General features: G+C 42.3%; 1 protein-coding gene across 1 annotated transcript in view; it reads right to left on the bottom strand.

Annotated features, from left to right (window-relative positions):
- The window catches only part of ANKRD55 (ankyrin repeat domain 55), a 103,000-nt gene that overhangs the window by 9,184 nt on the left and 74,661 nt on the right, over nucleotides 1-19,155 (bottom strand). The window contains exons 7-9 of the mRNA XM_003782753.1: nucleotides 13,214-13,398; nucleotides 6,559-6,726; nucleotides 2,213-2,879 (exon numbers count right to left, since the gene is read on the bottom strand). Coding sequence (XP_003782801.1) covers nucleotides 2,213-2,879; nucleotides 6,559-6,726; nucleotides 13,214-13,398 — 1,020 coding nt within the window. The remainder of the gene's footprint in view (nucleotides 1-2,212; nucleotides 2,880-6,558; nucleotides 6,727-13,213; nucleotides 13,399-19,155) is intronic.

The raw sequence follows: 19,155 nt of genomic DNA, 5'->3' as shown, positions 1-19,155 counted from the left end.
CAGCCAGACACCAGGAAGCAATCTGCATGTACTTATCCATATCCTCCCGTGCCTCAGTAAGTCTAAATACATATGAGGGAGCCACCTCCTACCTCCAAGTCTTTAGAACGCACACGTGAGGAGGGAAGAGAGTGTGCACTGGCCATCATGGAGCCACCAAATTCCTGGGAACTGCCTGCTTCAGCCTTCTTTCTTCTTTAAATGGGAAGGAATTGTGCTCATTCTAAAAGAAATATGGCCTTCCCTCACCTTTTAGAAAACACACTTTTCTGCTCTTGGAGAAAGACAGGTTCAAGAAATAAATCATTTTCTTTCTTTTAACCCTACTATAAGAAAAACAACAACTAAAACACTTTGATAAGGAACATTGGCCACTCCACGGAGAGATGCTAGAAAGGTGTGGACTGAACTGACCCGGGGACGGTGGTGGTGGTGTCCAAGGGGACAGTGGGTTCTCAGAGCCAGTCAATTACTTCCATTTGGGAAATTGGTTCAGTGGGTTCAGTGTTGGCAGATTTTTCAACTTCTCAAGAGAAGCTAGAATTTTAGATTTTTATATAAAATGATTTGTCAAAATTTTAAAATATTGACCGTTTACTTAAAAACAAACCAAGGTACTTGATACCAAACAGATTTTACAAGCTGTTTTTGTAGCCTCTGAGCATTCCCAGCCTCTGGTCACCTAAATTAACTGTGGATTCTTTTCATCTTCTTTTTTTAGGCTAGTCAGTTCAAGTGAATCAGTGGAAGAGGAGAAGGGACAAAAAAAATCTGTGATCAATTAATTGTAAACATCATTGCACTTGACCCAGTCCTGTGGATCACTTTTAAAAATAAAAATGGTTTCTAAATGGTTTTATAAATACATTTATTTATAAGGGTGGGAACTTATATACACATGCATTTGTTTGTATATGAAAATATAAACTCTTTAGTGTGAAGCATTTATTTAAAAGGAGAATATTTATGTAATTTTAGTATATAAATATAGAGATATATGTGTATAAAATATATCTGGAAGGATGAACAGAAAACTAATGACATGGCATCTTTCTCTATGAGGTGTGCTGCATAGCTAGGGAAGAGGCAGGAGGGAGGATTGCCATTTAACCTTTTGGTATGTAATGAGATTTAAAGCATAAATGTGGGCTGGGTGCGGTGGCTGAGGCCTGTTATCCTAGCGCTCTGGGAGGCCAAGGCTCATGGATTGTCTGAGTTCACAGGTTCCAGACCAGCCTGAGCCAGAGCAAGACTCTGTCTCTAAAACTAACTAGGCATTGTGGTGGGTGCCTGTAATCCCAGCTACTTGGGAGGCTGAGGCAAGAGAATCGCTTGAGCCCAAGAGTTTGAGGTTGCTGTGAGCTATGACACCACGACACTCTACTGAGGGTGACAACATGAGACTCTGTCTCAATAAATAAATAAAATAAAAATAAAAATACATAATTAGGTTGGGTATGGTGACTCCTGCCTATTACCCCAGTGCTTTGGGAGGCTGAAGCTGGAAGATCACTTGAGGTCAGGAGTTTGAGACCAACCTAGGTAACACAGTGAGACCCCTATCTCTACAAAAAAAAAATTAGACAGAGATGGTTGGGTGTGCCTGTTGTCCCAGCTACTCAGGAGGCTGAGGCAGGAGGATCATTTGAACATAGAAGTCTTAGGCTGAGAAAGCTGTGATGATGCCACTGTACTCCAGCCAGGGTGACAGAGCAAGACCCTGTCTCAAAACAAAACAAAACAAAACAAAAAACCAGAAACCAAAACAAAGCAACAAAAAAACCAACACCACCTCCAAAAAAATCCCCCCAAAGATCAAAAACTAAAAACCAACCCCTCCAACAATGACACAAAACAACTCCTTATAGGTGGTTTTGCACACACCCCTGGTTAAGAATCCCTTCGAGTGGAAATGGCAACAACCTTCCTGTCCTAAGCTGGCCGGCTGCATACATACACAATTGCTGGGAAGATAAGAGATGGCAACCACGCCTTTACTCAACGAGTGCTGGCAGGGTACTAAAAACAGAACATTGCCCAAGCCTGGAAATCGCAAATCTAGTGGCACTCCAGGAAGAAAAGGTGTCTCTAGGGACATGTTTTATTCTCGCCCTGCCCTCTGGGCTCTCATCACTCCAGTTCCTCACCTACAGGTGTATGAGACACTTCCTGTAGAAAGCCTGCCAGGAATGAAGAAGAAGAAATCAAGGACATTACCTGATGATGGACTGTGCAGATGAGGAAGCTGTGGCACTGAGACATCCTGGCGACCGGGCCGGCCAGTGAGCAATCTGTCTAGCAGTTTATCAGAAGAAGACACAGTCCATGCTTTGTAGGAGAACACCGGATTAGAATCGTTTTTCCAGGGGTTGTCTAGCAACATTTGGCAGCCGGTTCTGTTATTGAGTAAATCCTGCTCACTCCGGCTTTTCTGAGATTGTTGGGTGGTGTGGTGAGGACCAGAGCTCAGGCCTGCGTGGGAGGCGGCCCCGTGGGGGGCTGTCAGGAAGTTATTGCCCAGGGTGATGGGTGGGAGACTCTGCGTTCTGATTGGTGGAAGTCCCTTACGGGCCAGAGGTTTCTTTTCTGGCAAGAGATATTTTGAATTCTCTGAGGTCCTCTTCTTAAATTCAACCATAGCCACCTGATCACCAGGCTGTTCTTGGCAGTTGGTACCCACAATGCTGTCAAAGGTGGTGATGATGTCATCAACTTCCGAGGTGTTGTCCCCACTGTGTTGGTCCCGGCTGTGATCCTTTTGGTGGGCTCTTTGCTCTTCTTTCTTGTTTTTGCAAAAGATTTGGTTGAGAACACTGAACCGTCCCTCCTTCTTCTGGGGTCTACTGTCCTGGGAGGGAAGAGGTCGCGTAGGCTCTGCTCTATGGGAACATAAAAGGACAAGGGTGATGGGTGAGAACAGGAGGTGGAGACAGCATCACTCACCAAAATACTGCCCCGCCCATTCTGAGATCTTCCCTAGACACCCCCAAAGGCTTCTCAAGTCCAAAGTGATGTGCAAGAACTCATCACACCCGTCACGATCCCCTTTCAAAATCAGTCCTTCGCACAATGAGGACAGTTCCCAGATTCTCCTTGTTCCCTCTTGGGCTATCTTTTCAAAATTTACACCTAGATCCTCTGTTTTCAACAGGGGGTTAATTAAGCTGCAAAGAGCTTAAAATGTTACTGTTCTAATTTCACTTCCTAAGGAGTGCTTTAAGTCAGAGATGAAGGCCAAGGGTTTGCGTTCAGGCTTCAACTAGCAGAAGGACAGTGGGGGCTGGACAGGTGGGGAGGGAGGGGGTTTAGGCTTCCCTGAACCAGATCCCTGAGTGTGGAGTCAGGTACCTGGCCTTTTTATTTTTATGCTGTTTGTGTGTTGTTTCTCTTTAATGTTTTTAAAACTAAATGTCCTGTTGAAAAATACTTTTTTAAAAAGTGTACCAAAGAAAACCAAGGAAAGAAGTGTTAGTCTGGGCTCTAGCTACAGAAGTGGAAGAGTGTGAGCCAGAGGCCAAGGATGACAGCAGGAAGGTGGATACTGCCCAACATGCAGGCAAGTTCTCAGGAAAGGGTCTGCCCTGGGCCCGCTGGCTCCGCTCATGTCGAGAGCTTACCCCAGGCACGATTCTCGTTTTGTTTCTTGGAAAATTCTGTGTGATTCTCTTTTGAGGCCTCAGTTGATTTAATGCTTTCTGTGGTGTGATTTAATGATGAAACCTGACCTGTGTGCATGTTCCTGAGAATCACACTGCAACAACATCACTCTGTGGAGTGAGATGCAGTGATGTGAAAAGCATGGCTGGTGATTCTGGATGCGCATGATGAATGTTTCCTCTACTGAATCTTCATTTCCGTGATGGATTGTTATCTTCCTTCTTTCACCTTCGAAGGCATTTTGAAATACTGAACTCAGTTTGTGGACTCCTAATACTACCAGAGAGAATCCCAGAGCTGTCTGACCTTCTTTCAAGTCTCCTTTGGTAGCGCATGTCCCTGTGCTAACTAGTACCATATCCACATATTCTACAGTCCATCCGCTCCTGTTAAAGGTGGTGCTTTGGGCCAGTGGGCTTCAAAGTGTGGGCCACTAAACCCTGGGGGAGGGGTCCCTAAGACTCTTTCAGGGGGTTTATAAGGTTAAAACTGTATTCATAATAAGACCAAGATGTGATTTTTCTCTTTCACTGGGCTGCAATAGAGGTGGTGGGTAAAATTGTGGGTGCCTATACAAATCAGGATAACTCACAGTTGTTGATGTACTAATGGTTAAAAAAAAAGTGATTTAATGTAATAATCTCCTTGCTTAGTCAGTAAAAAGTCATTAATTTGATTAAATGTTGACCATTGGCAAAATAAGCACTCATAAGCAATTCTATTGTATGCTGAGGTATGATGATTGTCTTGAGATAAAGCACAGGTGTGATTGTTTGAGTTGCCAGCTGAACTAGACACTTTGTTTGATGGAACACCTATCTTCTTCTTCTTCTTCTTTTTTTTTTTAAGAGACAAGATCTAGCTATGTAGGAAATGTAGGTCAAAGAGTACAAGGTGCAGTTCTGTAGGATGAAGAACATAGAGCAGTAAAGCAGAGCAGGAGGACCATAGCTGATAACACTGTGTGTTCACTGGAGATTTGCTAAGAGAGATTGTAGGTCTTCTTACCACCTACATGAAAAAGTAACTATGTGAAATGAGGGCTGTTAACTGGCTTGACTAGTAATTTTTCATTATGCATTTTTAGATCAAAACTCATACTGTACACCTTACACATATTAATATTTATACATACAGTAAACATATTTTAAGAATGAGCTAAGTGAGTGCTTCATTTCAAGGGAAACAACTGACAGTTGTCATTGCCAGTGACAAAGGTCTAGCTTTCAAGCAAAAATTAGAATTTTGGGAAACTTATATTCATACTGTAAGTTTGACAGCGTCCCGATACATAAAGGTGTTCCTGATGAGATTGGTAGTAATATTAACAAATGTGATATTTTGATATTGTATTCATAGAATGAAATGTATCATTTGGAAGATTTTTTTTTTCTTTTTTTTTTTGAGACAGAATCTCATTATGTTGTCCTTGGTAGAGGGCTCTGGTATCACAGCTCACAGCAACCTCAAACTCTTGGGCTTAAGCAATTCTCTTGCCTCAGCCTCCCAAGTAGCTGGGACCACAGGCGCCCGCCACAACGCCCCGCTAGTTTTTGGTTGCAGTTGTCATTGTTGTTTTAGCAGGCTGGGGCCGGGCTCAAACCTGTCAGTCTTGGTGCATGTGGCTGGCGCCCTACTCACTGAGCTACAGGCACTGAGCCATTTGGAAGATCCTTATAACTAAATGAATCAATAATTTTCCAAATGACCAATGCAAGACATTATAAATTCATGGATGTATATAAGACCTATTTCAAGTATAAGACATAGTAATGGATTCTAATGTGACAGAGTGCAGAAAGTTCATTAATGTGGTAACAGAGTCCACACTGCAACTAATCTTTAGGAAAATACTACTTGTCAAATTTTGGTGATGCATCCAAAAAAGAAAATACCCATAATTATTTGAAAAGGCTATTGGAATACTCTTTCCTTTTCCAGCTACATATCTATGTAAGGCTGATTGTCACCCAGTACTTCAATCAAACCATCAGATTGCAATAGATTGAAGGCAGAGGTGGGAACCCAGCTGTATTCTGTTAAGCTTATCTTAACATATCAAAGACATTTGCTAAAAATGTGGAACAATGCTGCTCTTCTCATTAAAATTTTCTTTTGTTTCAGAAAATATAAATGTGAGATAAAACATTTTCATTTTTAGGGGCAGCGCCTGTGGCTCAAAGGGGTAAGGTGCCAGCCTCCTATGCCGGAGGTGGCCAGTTCAAACCTAGCCCTGGCCAAAATAAATAAATAAATTAAAAAAACCCAAAACAACAAAAAAAGAAACATTTTTATTTTTAATTTAAAAATATAGTATTTATATTAATATGCAAATACAATGAGTTTATTATTAGTTTAGATGAATATTTTATTATTTAAATTTTTTTAAAGATTTCATAAATACATTTTATATTATTTATTTTACACTATATTTTAACTTATTTTAATTTTTGTAAATATTGATAGGTGTAACTCATATAAACAAAAAGTTCTTTGGGTCCTCAACAATTTTTCAGAGTGTAAAAGGGTCTTGAGAACAAAAAGTTTACGAATTGCTAATTTAGGCAAAGGAAGGCAAAGGAGGGCATAGTATGAAAGGAAGAGGAAAGGGAGAAAAGGAAAGAGGAGAGTCGAGTTCATGAATATAAGGCTGGTGGGTTCACACTTAATTACTACCATTTTGTCCCGCATTCCACTCCATGTTGGATAATGGCAAACACATTAATTATAGAATTATAACTAATTATGTAATTAGTTATATAATTATTTAATATCTTTAATATTCTTATATTCTCTAATTATAATAATACTGCTGGTTTTGCACATCAGCAATTTAAAATTTTTCATCCCATTCTATAAACCTTCGAGAAGAAAACAGTGAGTGCCTCTTGGCATACTCACCTGCTCTCTTGGGAGAGGAGTTTGACACATGCCGTGTGGCCGCAGTACAGGGCATAGGCCAGTGGCGTGCTCTCATTGATGTCCCTCAGGTTGCTGTCCATGCCCAGCTCCAGCAGTGACTGGACGCATTCTGCCTTCCCTGCAGCTGCAGCCCAGTGCAGAGGGGTCCTGGGGGCCACACGGGAACAGTACAAGTGTCTGAGCACGAGAATGGTACAGGTTGCTCGACCAGCAACAGTTCCCATTCAGAGTTGGGGTGAGGTGGGAAGGTCTTGTTGCTATGTACAGTATGGAAACAGTGTCTATCACATGAGGCTGAAAGATGATGGTATGTGTATGTGTGGGAGCCTCTCCTCTAGCTCTCTGCCCTTCTGTGCTCTCTGGCCTTTCTGAGAATTTCCTAGAAAAGGAAGTACTGAATCAAAGGGTAGGAACAGTTTTAAGGCTCTTCTTGCAAACTGACAAACTGCTTTCCAGGAAGATTGATTCAATTTATCCTCCTACTAGCTGTGTCCCTACTCCTTCCCCAATATTGAGTGTGATCACCATCTTTAAAATCTTTGCCAATTTGGCAGGCAAAATGAAAATTTACTGTTGTTTCTTCATTAGAAACATTAATCCAAAAGAAAATCAACCAATATAAAAAATTAATAAATAGTAGGCTTGAACTTTTGAAATATATGTTAATTTGCCATTTGAGTTTTCTTCATTGAATAACTCAATGCCCTCTGTTCATTTGTCTATTAGTGTTAGTGTTTTTTTTACTAGTGGCAGTGGGTTCTTTATATATGAAAGATACTGATCTTTAACAAGTTATGTTCATGAAAACATTTTCTCAATTTGTTGCTGTTAATGTTCTAGTCATTTTTCTAAAAATTTTTTAAAAAATTATATTTAATTGCCTCTTCATTTTTTATTCCATAATGTGATGCTTAGAGAAGGAAGCATTAGCCAAAAAAGTGGAAAATATTCACCTTAAATTACAAAATTTAATTCTTTTATTATTAAACTATAAAATGTATTAAATTATAAAACTAATATTCTCTTAAGAAAATTAAAGAAAAGCCAGAGATGAAGAGAAAATATTTGCAAATCACATATCCAACAAAGGGCTTAAAATTGGTATATAAAATCTTTCAGCTGAGAGCAGTGGCTCATGCTTATAATCCTAGCACTCTGGGAGGCTGAGGAGGATTGCCTGAGTTCATGAGTTCAAGACCAGCCTGAGCCAGAGTGAGACCCTCGTCTTTAGAAATAGCCAGGTGTTGTGGCAGGTGCCTGTAGTCCCAGCTACTCAGGAGGCTGAGGCAAGACAATTGCTTAAAATCAAGTTTGAGGTTGTTGTGAGCTATGAGACCATGGCACTCTACCAAGGGTGACAGAGTGAGACGCTATCTCAAAATAAAATCTTTCAGATCTGGGCAATAAGAAAATAAGCCCTACTTTGGAGGCTGAAGTAGGAAGATCACTTGAGCCCAGGAGTTCAAGATTGTTGTGAGCTAGGCTGATGCCATGGCACTCTAGCCTGGGCAGTAGAGTGAGACTCTGTCAGAAAAAAAAAAAAAAAAAAAAAAAAAAGAAAGAAAGAAAGAAAGAAAGAAAGAAAGAAAGTAAGTCAACCAATTTAAAAAATTAGCAAAATATCAGAATAGACACTTCATCAAAAATGATACATGGATGGTAATAAGCACATGAAGAAGTGCTCAATTTACTTTGTCATTAGGGAAGTGCAAATTAAAACCACAATTGGACACCATTACCCACCTATTAAAATGGCTAAAATAAGCGGGGAGAAACTTCCAAAGCACAAGAAAGCTTGACAATACCACGTGCTGGTGAAGACATGGAGCAACTGAAACTGTCACGCCTTCCTAGTGGGAATGCGAGTGGTAAAAGTCACTATGGAAAATGGCTTGGCTGTTGCTTATACTACTCAGTAATAAAAAGGAGCAGACTGCAGATACATGCAACAATATAGATGAATCTCAAATGCATTCTCAAAAGTGCAATAAGCTGACCTCCAAAGGTTGTAGACTATGTATTTCCACTTACATGACATTCTGGAAAAGGTAAAACCATAAGGACAGAGAACGAATGTGTGGTTGCCAGAGCTTAGAGCTGGGAGAGGGCATGACTTCAGGAGGACAACAGGAGTTGGTACTGGGTTGATAGAATTGCTCTAAATTCTGTTTGTGGTGGTTACATGAATCTATGTATATTAAAACTCAGAACTATACACCAAGAAAGTAAATTTACTGAATGTAAAAAAGAAGAAAGCTGGTATTTTGTTTTAGATTGATTTCAATTAAAAATAAAAGGCTGTGCATGTGTCTATACATGTATTTTGATATGTGCAATGAAGTCTGGAGCCAATCTGGCTATTTTTCTAATTACGTAGGCAACTTCCCTCAACACCCTTTACTCATGCGGTAGGCTTGTATTTTGAGATCCTGATCTATGTGTGTGTTTTTCTACCCTTCCTCTTTCCCCCACTTAAAGAGATGGGTGACTTTGTGCTTAATCTCAGGGGAAGGACATAGCAATGTAGGGAAGAGAAATAATCAGTGTCTCTCTGCTTCCTAAAGCCAAGCCCAGGACTGAGAGCAGATTTGGAGCAAAGGCAAAATCTTCAACTATACATAGGAAGAGAGATGGTTTCCTGACAGTAGAAAGAGGGTACCCCCTCAGCTGGCAAGGCCGGTGTGACGAGAGGGTGGGAAGAGCAAAAAGGACCCCTGGACTCAAGAACAAAGGAGGGCAGCACCTTGTTTCCCAGCAGAGCTTTTGGGGGTTAGCAGGGGGAATGTCTGGGGTATGTCTAGGAGTGTGACCACAGGCTGCCCAAGGCACAGCATGGACACAATTAGATGTCATCTGACCAGAAGAGACAAGGACAGAAAGAAAGGGGGCCATCCTCTATCTCTATTCCTACACTTCTTGGCATTATGTAATAAAAAAATTCCAGAACTATGGCACAATAAGGGGAAGGGGCAGGGACTGAGAAAGACGAGGTTAAATTTCCCACTAATTTAGCGGGATGACTCAAAGTCAAAAATTTGGTTAAATTATGGATAATAAAAATCATTATAATTTTTAAAACTCTGAGTTTTAAAATGATAGATTTGACATAGTAAATGTTCCTTCAGTTCCGCTTATATGGATTATAAATTCATGTGGGAAGGGAAGGAGAATCTTTCACTCACCGTGTTATTCCAGCACCTTAGCACAGTGCCTAGCCCAAATAGGGTGCAATGAGATGGGAGAATAAATGGATGCTTTTGCGATATTATCTTCTTTACTATACCAAAGAGAAAAATAATTAGAGCCTGAGTTTTTAAAAACTCTGTGAGTAGAAGCGAGACTTTGGACTATTCATTTAAATGGGGCTGCTATTTTCTACCTTCTACGAGGTCAAGGCTTGCATTTCTCTTTGATGAAAGACTTCCTGTATTTTGCTAACCTGTCCCACTGGGTTTTGAAGTGTTCCTAATGTACAGCAAATACTTAGATTTAAAACAGAAGTTTGAGAGGCTGAGGCTTTGCTGAAGCATACAAAAAGTCGACTTGCTAGGAGACAGAGTCGCATCTCTGAAGGTTATCTTTACTCAAAAAAAAGTTTCTTTTTTAAAGTGTGTATTTGTACTGCCCTGTGCCCAGGAGTTATTATTTTTGGAAGTTGTGGACTTGTAGTAATTGCTTAGGCAGTTGCCATCAGGAGACGAGAGAAGAGCTTGGAGGTGGCCCACGGAAAATCCCTGGCTATCAGGTCATCCCGGAAAATCTTGTGAAAAGGGATGGATACTTGGTTCTCCATATGGTTTTATGCAATACTGACTAAGCCGTATCGGATGATGTACTGATGTCACACTACCATGTTCTGAGTTTTTTCTGGGGCTTGGGGAGAGTAGGAGGGCAGGATGACATTACTGAGAATGGGGTCTCCCATGGAAAGAGCGGCTATCCCTTCCGTCAGTCACTCTGGAAAGGTCAGCCCTGGGACAGGAAGGGATGGCATGGGGCCCTGGGCAGAAGGGAACTCCTGAGACAGCCAAGTGGTCCTCAGGCCTGGAGGCAGCCAGGGAGCTGGGCAGAGAAGGGCTCGGGTGGGGCTGTCTGTGAGGGGGCTTGGATCTGCGTGTCCAGGTTGTGTGCAGTGTGTCCCCAGAGTCCCCAGGTGTAGACTGTGTCTTCTGTCAATTAAACATCCTCCTCCTCATGTCATTATATAGGGAGCAATTTTATAGCTCTTAGTAGTGCTGTATATTTTTTCAACAGTGATCTATCACACTATGTATTTGAATGTGGCAGATATGATTTATCCTGCTTGAGAGAAGTCTCAGGACATTTACTCTGAAATGAGATGAGTTCCCAGCAGGTTATGCCCTCCTCCTTAGAGTGTGTATTGCCAATAAATTTAGTAGATGGAGGGTTGGCTATTGATCTTGTCAGGCCCACCAACACGCAGTGACTTACTCTGAGGCTTTGTGAAGTACTCCTTTACAACAATTTCTAAGACTGACTGTCTTAATTCCTCTGCCCATCAGTGAGGAAGTGGTCCAGAAGCAAAGGGGGAAAGCTTAAGTGTTGTGCTGAGAAGTGAGGGCAGCATGTGGATTACCTCTAACTAATACACCCCCGGCCTTGGGGCCGATCTGTAGTCCCAGTTTCGTGCCAACTACATTATAATTCCTTTCTTATCTCTAAGCTTCAGGACAGTCCTGCACACACAGCAGACCTGTCCAGCCTATCACAGCAGAGCCCAAGATGCAGAATGAATTTGGCAGAGATGAGTGGTGGGCTGAGGCCGTGGTCTTTGGACGGCAGGGATGTGTACAAGACTGAGCCAAGAAATGATTTATGAACCCCGTAAACATTCCCCAGAGAGTTCCCAGAAACACACAGAGAGAACTTGATAAAACATCATCCTCCCTAAAGACAAATGACTTACACATTAAAATGAATTGTGACCTCCCAGACTGATGCAATTTGGGACATTTAAGCTACATACGTGGCTTAAATGTTGTGTGTTCTGGGTCATTAATTTGCATGAGCACTACAATATTTTAAATATTGCAGATTTTTACCTTATTGTTCTTTCCTTCCCGCAAGAACCTTCTCTAGAAAAACTTCTCACTAGTGAAGGTAAGGGAAGTCATAATTACTGTAAATGCTGAGGCACATAAACCAATGGAAATTTTGAAAAATTCAGGTACTGAGAGAGGCTTTGAGTTTCGACCCAAAGGTACCGTCGCTCATTTAACTGCAGAAAACACGAAGCTAAATGGAGGCCGGGATTTGGCCAGTTCATGAGACCCTGAGCTGAGCATGGGGGCAGAACCTGCACCCCTAGGAGCCCTCACCCCCTGGGAGCCCTCAGGGGGACCTTATTGTTTGGTCTTTCTCTGCTCCCTTGGTTTAGGGTGGCCTGGGGACCTGGGTTTTCTTTCTCACCTGAGGCCTGGGGAACTGGGTTTTCTGTCTCCCCTGAGGCTTGGGGAACTGAATTTTCTTTGCTAGGTGTGTGGTGCTGCCACATGGGGAATATCCTATTTAAAGCTGGTCCTGGGAGTATTTTGAAGAAGGTGAACTTTCCTCCAGCCCTCATTTCTAAAATGTGTTCCTTTTTTCTCTTTATGAATCATTTATGAATCATTTCTCCTCCCGTACACCAAGTTCTTCTAATTCGGTCCTGCTCAGGATCAATACTTGCTCTTTTAATATCTCCTTCAGATGATTTATACTTGAATTTTAATTAAAGTAGTCATGTTAACCACCTCTAACTTCTGAAACCTATGTAGAGCCCCCAAGTCTTTTTCCCTGTGTTAAAAGAATTTCGGGTATTAGGGAGCAGAAGGTGCTTTCTTGGGGCATCTAAAATCTTGGGTTAAGTGGGTGGCTAATTTTGCACTTCAGTAAAAGAGGGTAAAAACACAAGCCGAGTGCCCAAGGCTGACACTCATTTCAATAGTCTTGTTTGTTGTTATATTTTTCTTACTTTTCCATTGACTCAGAGCCTAACCAAAATGAAGTTTAGATAAGCAGGCCATTAGGTGAAAGGCTCTAAATTTGGAAGGCAGGTATACAAGTCTTCTTTTAGTAACTAATTACCTGGGAGACAAGTCTTTTTACCTTATAGGCTCAGTTGCCTTTTCAGGCCAATACAATTTCAGTGACTGGAAAACGAAAAGTCCTGATAGAGTCCCTATGACTTCTAAGAGGCCAGAAGTTCTGAATACACTGCCTCTATTATACTGTTCTCTGGACAACAAGAACTTAGAAGCTATACCATATCATCCAGGAATGAAGAAAAAAAATTAAAACCCACCTTTAACAACAAACAGAGCCTATAGCAGGAAGCCAAAGTACAGAAAGCCTTCTGAGAACACCAAAACATGTAGCAAAAAGTGGAAAATCTGACAATACTGTACAGTCACAGCGTTCCTCTCCATAACAATGATTTTTCCTCCCTTCACTAAAATAGATGATTTTTATTGTCAGAAGCGCATGTGTATTACTGGCAATAAGGATATAGTTGTATTACTGGCAATAGGGATATAATTGTGTAGACTATCACCTTAAACATCTTTATTTTAAGATTAACAGTTGGGGAAAATGACTGGTTGTTCCCAGCACTTTCTGGAATTGCCCGGGATACCTGTCATCCACATCCAAGGCCTGTAGGTTACACTCAGGGACTCTTGCCAGTTCGTTAATAATGTCGCTGAAACCCGCGGCTGCGGCCACGTGCACACATGTCTTCCCACTCTCGTCATCGTAGTTGATTATGGATGGCCCCTGGTGATGGCTCAGGATGATGGAGCACAGAATTCTATTTCCACTCTGGAAAAAGAGCCAGAGGAAGCCCATTATGTGCAGTCCGGTGCACGTCTCTATCTGTGCATGTTGAGAGTAAAGGGAAAAGTAAAAATATGCAAAGGAAAAAGAGGAAAAAAGCAAAGGAAAAGGATAAAAAGAGAAACAAAACATTCTATATAAACCCTTCACCAAATTTCCACTGGTCTCAAGTCACTGCAGAGACTTTTGTCTCTTACAAGGGGGAAATTGTCTTTCATAATTAGTGAACTAAAGATGGACATAGATTAAATCAGAATGATATCAGAGCTAGCACGATGGATGGGTCATCTAGCCAGGGGTCCTCAAACTTTTTAAACAGGGGGCCAGTTCACTGTCCCTCAGACCGTTGGAGGGCAGGACTGTGGGCCCTGGGGCGAGTCGGCTGCTAAGCAGGACAGGCAGCGGCAGTAAAAACACCCGGCGGGCTGGATAAATGTCCTAGGCGGGCTGCATGTGGCCCGCAGGCTATAGTTTGAGGACACCTGATAGACAATAACTTGCTCATTTGGTCTCATTTGGTTCCCCCGTTTGCCATAGAGGTCCATGCTGAGAAACTGGTGGAGTTAATTTCACCGTTACAGAAACGACTATGGTGAGCGCTGCCTGGAGACCAGTGCTGCAGAAACAAAGTGTATTCCTTTCTTCCTCCCTGTCTCTCTTGACATATCATGGTGACTTTTATTTGCTATTTAATGTCACACTTCCTTGAGCTAGAGCTTCTCACCACAAATGTGGACCTTTGTAGGTGCCCCAGGCTGGTCCTGCAACTCAGCACACTCTGACCCCCATCCTCCCAGAGTCAGTGACCCCTGAGGAGGCAGGGGGCAGCCACAGTTGCTGGGTGGGGCTGACGAACACCATCTGTCCCAGGGAGGCTGGGAGGCTCCACTGTCCTATCTCATTTCCTTTAGAAAACGAATTAAAAGATGAAGTGGTAATTTCCACATGGGGACCGCAGACCATTATGCGTTAAGCACAGGGTTGGTTTCCTTCTGAGCACCAGGCCCTCTATGGCCACCCTGGTCACATACTCAGAAAGTGATCCCTGCCTACAAACCCTTTCATTCTGCTCCTCTCATCTTCCCTCTTACATTCGCTTCCTCTCTCCTCCTTCCGTCGGTCTAACAACGACTTGTAAGTAACTTTGAGCCATGGCTGCAGTGCTCTGCCATGCCTGCCGTCAGAAGCCGGCTGCACCCAACACACTCAAGCTTCGTGCCTCCTCTGTCAGCTTTTCTAAGATTCTTTCACTTCATGCTAGTTAGACATATTTTGAAGGGCTCTGAGATATCTTTTTTAAAAAAAGTTTTTTCTGAGTATAGACATTTTATTCCCCTCATCCTGTACCCCGAAATATTAGATGCTCCCTTGGGGAAATGACCCCGAAGTGATTGTCTCAGTTCTAACACACCCCAGGAGCAAGCATCCTGCTTGCCTGACCCAGAGCAAGAGCTTCAGTGGGGCCCAGAAAGAGGAGATGGGGCAGTGTCCCCAAGAACAGATGAGGACAGTAAGATGATGTCCACCGGCGGGAGCCAGGGCAGGCAGAGTGACACACAGAGGGTTGGGGGAGAAGGAAGAGCCACAGGGCCCAGGAAAGGTTTTCTTCAGCTCGTAAAGTTCCTTTTAATTGGTCAAGAGATGCTTTTCTTTAAAAAGCACCAGCCATTCAAGAAAGAAAACAGAAAGCAAAGAGAATGTCAGCTCAATGAATATTTTTGTTTACTCTTTCCTGGAAGGGTAAAGGAATTTAAGTTTCCAAGGTGATTCAGAAGGCAAAATGCCCAATTCATAGTTTCTCCTCTTAGTAGAGGAGGGACCATCAAACCCAGAAGAAGAAAACAAAAGCCCACGTGCTGTCTCCCCCACCTTGCCTGCCCCCTTGGGAGGAGTCATTTAGGAAGTGGTGGACTGGAATGGAGGCTGTGCCCAGAAGCCCTTGGGGGGCCTCCTCTGGGGTCCTCACCAGCCAGTCCCAGGCAGCCAATCTCTAGCAGGGATCAGTGAAGACAGACTCTCCCTCTTTTTTACCCTTTTCCTCCAAAATACCTTTTGTCCTGCATTTTCCACACAATTCCTTTGCCTCTATTCCTGAATCTCACTTACAGTACCATCATTCGTATTTCCTTTTTTTTTTTTTTTTTTTTTTGTAAGAAGAACCTCCCAAGAACAATGGTGATAGATGCATTTCCTGAGTGAACATTCTGTGCCTGGTACCTTTGTAAACCATTCTGTGTACTAACTCATTTAATCCTGACAATAAACTCGAGTGGTAGGAACTATTACTATTCTAGAAGAGAAAATGAAGGCATACGGTGATTAAGTAACTTGGCAGCTAAGAATTAGCAGAGCCCAGACTGACTGTCTGTAGAGGCCTTGCACTTCCCCACTGTACCCTGCTGTCTCTGATAAAAGGGTGGTCCCTATTAATTTGCTCCTACATGTTTATAGTGGAGGAAATGAAGTAAAAATTCTGTTATGACCTACCACATCAGTAGCAGTCGTGTGCCTTACCAGCCCAAATCTTCTTTAGAGCTCACTTTAGATACTTTAAAAGCCTCTTCTAGGAAGGTTGCTATGGTGCACCTGCACAGAATTTGAGGGTGTCCTAGAGAGCTGTGATTTGTAAGTCAAGGGCCTGGATAGTGGTGTCCTGGTAACCACCATTCCCCTCTTAGAAATCTGGACTGGGTGTCAGCCAGCCTCAGAGGGCAGGGAGGATCACAGAGACTAGGAGACAGCAGAACAGAAGAAATGTGAATGTTGCCCAGATAAGTCCTTAGGAAGAATGAAGAGTAGGTTCACATTTGGTGGAAATGAGACCAAACAGGGCAAATAGCAATACTGTGCACATTCTATTCTTAAAGAGCTCTGGAATTCTACTTTGGGCGGCCAGAGGAGGATTATGAATCTCTTTGTTTTTGTTGTATTTGTTTATTTTGTTTCTCCATCCTTACAGGGAATCCATAATGTTACCTTCACTCTGAAAACTGAGTCCTACTCATTTTCTCTTTGCCCCTCAGGAGGGAGAAGAGGTGGAGAAGCCTGACTCATAAGAAGCTTTGCCAAGAAGAAAGTTAATTTAATGTGTAATAATTTTTTTGCAGGGAAATGAATAAAAAAATAAGACGCCAGATTGTAGAATTCTTTACTCTAGGTGACCTTTGAAGGAGTCTAGTGGGAGATTTAGGACTGGCTGGTTATTTGTTAACATATGTCTGGGGCATTAGTTTTTTCTATGGTGGCTTCTTGGAGGAACTCCAATCTCCTTCCTTCTTTTGAAAGTTGGGATGTATTTGCATTGCTTGTTCTGTGATGATGACTATATAAAGCAGAATGTTTTAGTCACACATCCCTCTTAAAAGGCTGGGTGGTTTTATGGTATGAGAAGACCACCCTGCTTCATCATTTCAGTTGGAGCCAGACACGTTAGATGTGGTGGAGACAGCAGGACGATCTAGCGTCTATCTACTTAGTGCAAATGTTTGTGAGTTGAGGGTTTGGGGCTAGACAGAGGGAGAAAGGTGACTGACAACCTTGGCTAGAGTCTGGAGCATCTTCATGGTTAGCTCCTTTGGACCTAGGCTTTCTGCTTGTCCTGGACTCCAGAGGCTGCCAAACCCAAAGGCCTAGGGCAGACTCTCCTGGGGAGAAAGCGGAAGACTGGAATGGTGGGAGGGTATGAGGCATGGTGACCCTCGGCTGCTGAACTACTTCATTTTACAGATGTTCTTGTGTTTAAAGTGGAAAAGAAAATCCCCTTTTGTGCTGTATTGGTGTGTAGAAAGGGTCTGGCTTTTGTTTCTAGCTGTCTGGCCAGACGAAGTCTCCAGATTTCCCTGCACCATTCTTATTAGACATATGCCTGGGACGCCTTCTGTAGAAATGGAGACCGGCAAAGAGTAACTCTCAACAAATATTTTCTGAGCAATGAACAAACAAATAAATATGTAAAACAAGCCTTACAAACCATGACAAAGCCAAACAGAATCAAATTTTACTGGTCCTTTTTGACTTCTCTCTTTTCTCCTCATTATCACCCTCTCTGTTCACTATTTTTTCTTTCTTTACTTGTATTTACTCCTAAGAGAGTCCCTGTGTTCCCTCCTTATTCTCCACCCGCTTCCTCTCTACACCTGAGCATTGGGGAGCTGACCTGGGAAGGTTACTTAAACTTAGGTTGTGCTTCAAGGCTCCAGCTTCCTAAACAGGTCAGCGTCTTTGATTTCATAACCTTGACTTTCTCTTTGCTTATTATGGGCTTATGTGGCTTTGTAGTCATCCTCTTATCAAGCACTGAACTATGTGGCCTGGGTTCTTGCATGGATGCAGGGTGCACTTGGGCAAATGGGAAGCTCATTATGCACTGGTTTCCTTATCTGGGACCTGAAGTGTTGGATTAAGTGACCGATGTGGTCCCTTCCAACTGTGATGTTTTTTCTCCTTATGAACTTGATCCACTGGTGTATGGTGTTTATAATTATCCTTTGGCATTCTGACTATAGAGTTAAAATTTATTTATAGGACTTTAACATAGTTCAAACAGTTGACCACAGATCAACTCTGTGTGTGTGTATATATCTAATTCCTTTAACCACGTAACCACATATTGAACAGATGAATATGAAATAGTTATTTTATACTGGGGCAGTTCTTTTCTTATCCTTCCTTGAAAAGGATGTTGAAAGGAAAGTGCTGCTGAGAAGGATTCCCGATAAACACATTTCCTAGTAGTTGAGGGAGGGGAGTTAGTGGTGAAATTTGAGGAGCAGTAGATACTTACCCTGCTTACTGACTTGCTATGATGGTTTGAATTCTTACTGTCAGAATAAGATCATAACATGTCTCGGTATTATGGCATGTGTTCCTGGAAGGCTTTGTTAAGCTTAAAGTATTATTCTAGAATTATTCTTAGATCCTTAACCCTTTGTACAGTGCTCAGAAATGAAATGTGCCTATAGCTGTCATTCTCACCAAATAAATACCACTTCTTTTCAACATTGTAATCAGTGTCCTAACTAATGCAATAAAAAGTTATACTGATGCGGAAGGAAGAAACAATACTGCTTGTTTTCAATGACATGGTTGTCTTTGTAGAAGATCTGAAAGAATAGGAACACCCCCCATCCTCCAAATTAAGGAGTAGGATACAAGGCTTCAGGATACAAGGTTAATATACAAAAGTTGATCATTTCCCTATATACCAGTGATGAAAATGTAGAATTCAAAATTAAAAACACAGTACTATTGGCTGTGTGTGGTGTCTGTAATCCTAGCACTTTGGGAGGCTGAGGTGGGAGGATTGCTTGAGCTCAGGCGTTTGAGACCAGCCTGAGCAAGAGTGAGACCCCCATCTCTACTAAAAAATAGAAAAATTGTCCAGTCACTATGGTGGGCATCTGTAGTCCCAGCTACTTGGGAGGCTGAGGCAGGAGGATCTGTTGAACTCAGGAGTTTGAGGTTGCTGTGAGCTAAGCTGATGCCATGGCATTCTAGCCTGGACAATAAAGTAAAATTTTTGTCTCTAAAAAAACCCAACTACAATACCATTTATATTAGCATCCCCTAAAAATGAAGTACTTAGGCACAAATCTAACACAATAAACATACAAGATTGTATATCTATGAAGAGATATATATAAAAAACTGACATGGGCTCGGCGCCTATAGCTCAACCGGCTAAGGCGCCAGCCACGTACACCTAAGGTGGCGGGTTCGAATCCCCAGCCCGGACCCGCCAAA

The sequence above is a fragment of the Otolemur garnettii genome, unplaced genomic scaffold, assembly GCF_000181295.1.
Source record: "Otolemur garnettii isolate 467f Iridium unplaced genomic scaffold, OtoGar3 scaffold00005, whole genome shotgun sequence".
Lineage (NCBI taxonomy): Eukaryota > Metazoa > Chordata > Mammalia > Primates > Galagidae > Otolemur > Otolemur garnettii.
Note: the sequence above shows the minus strand (reverse complement) of the source record. Positions and strands in the feature narration are given on the sequence as shown.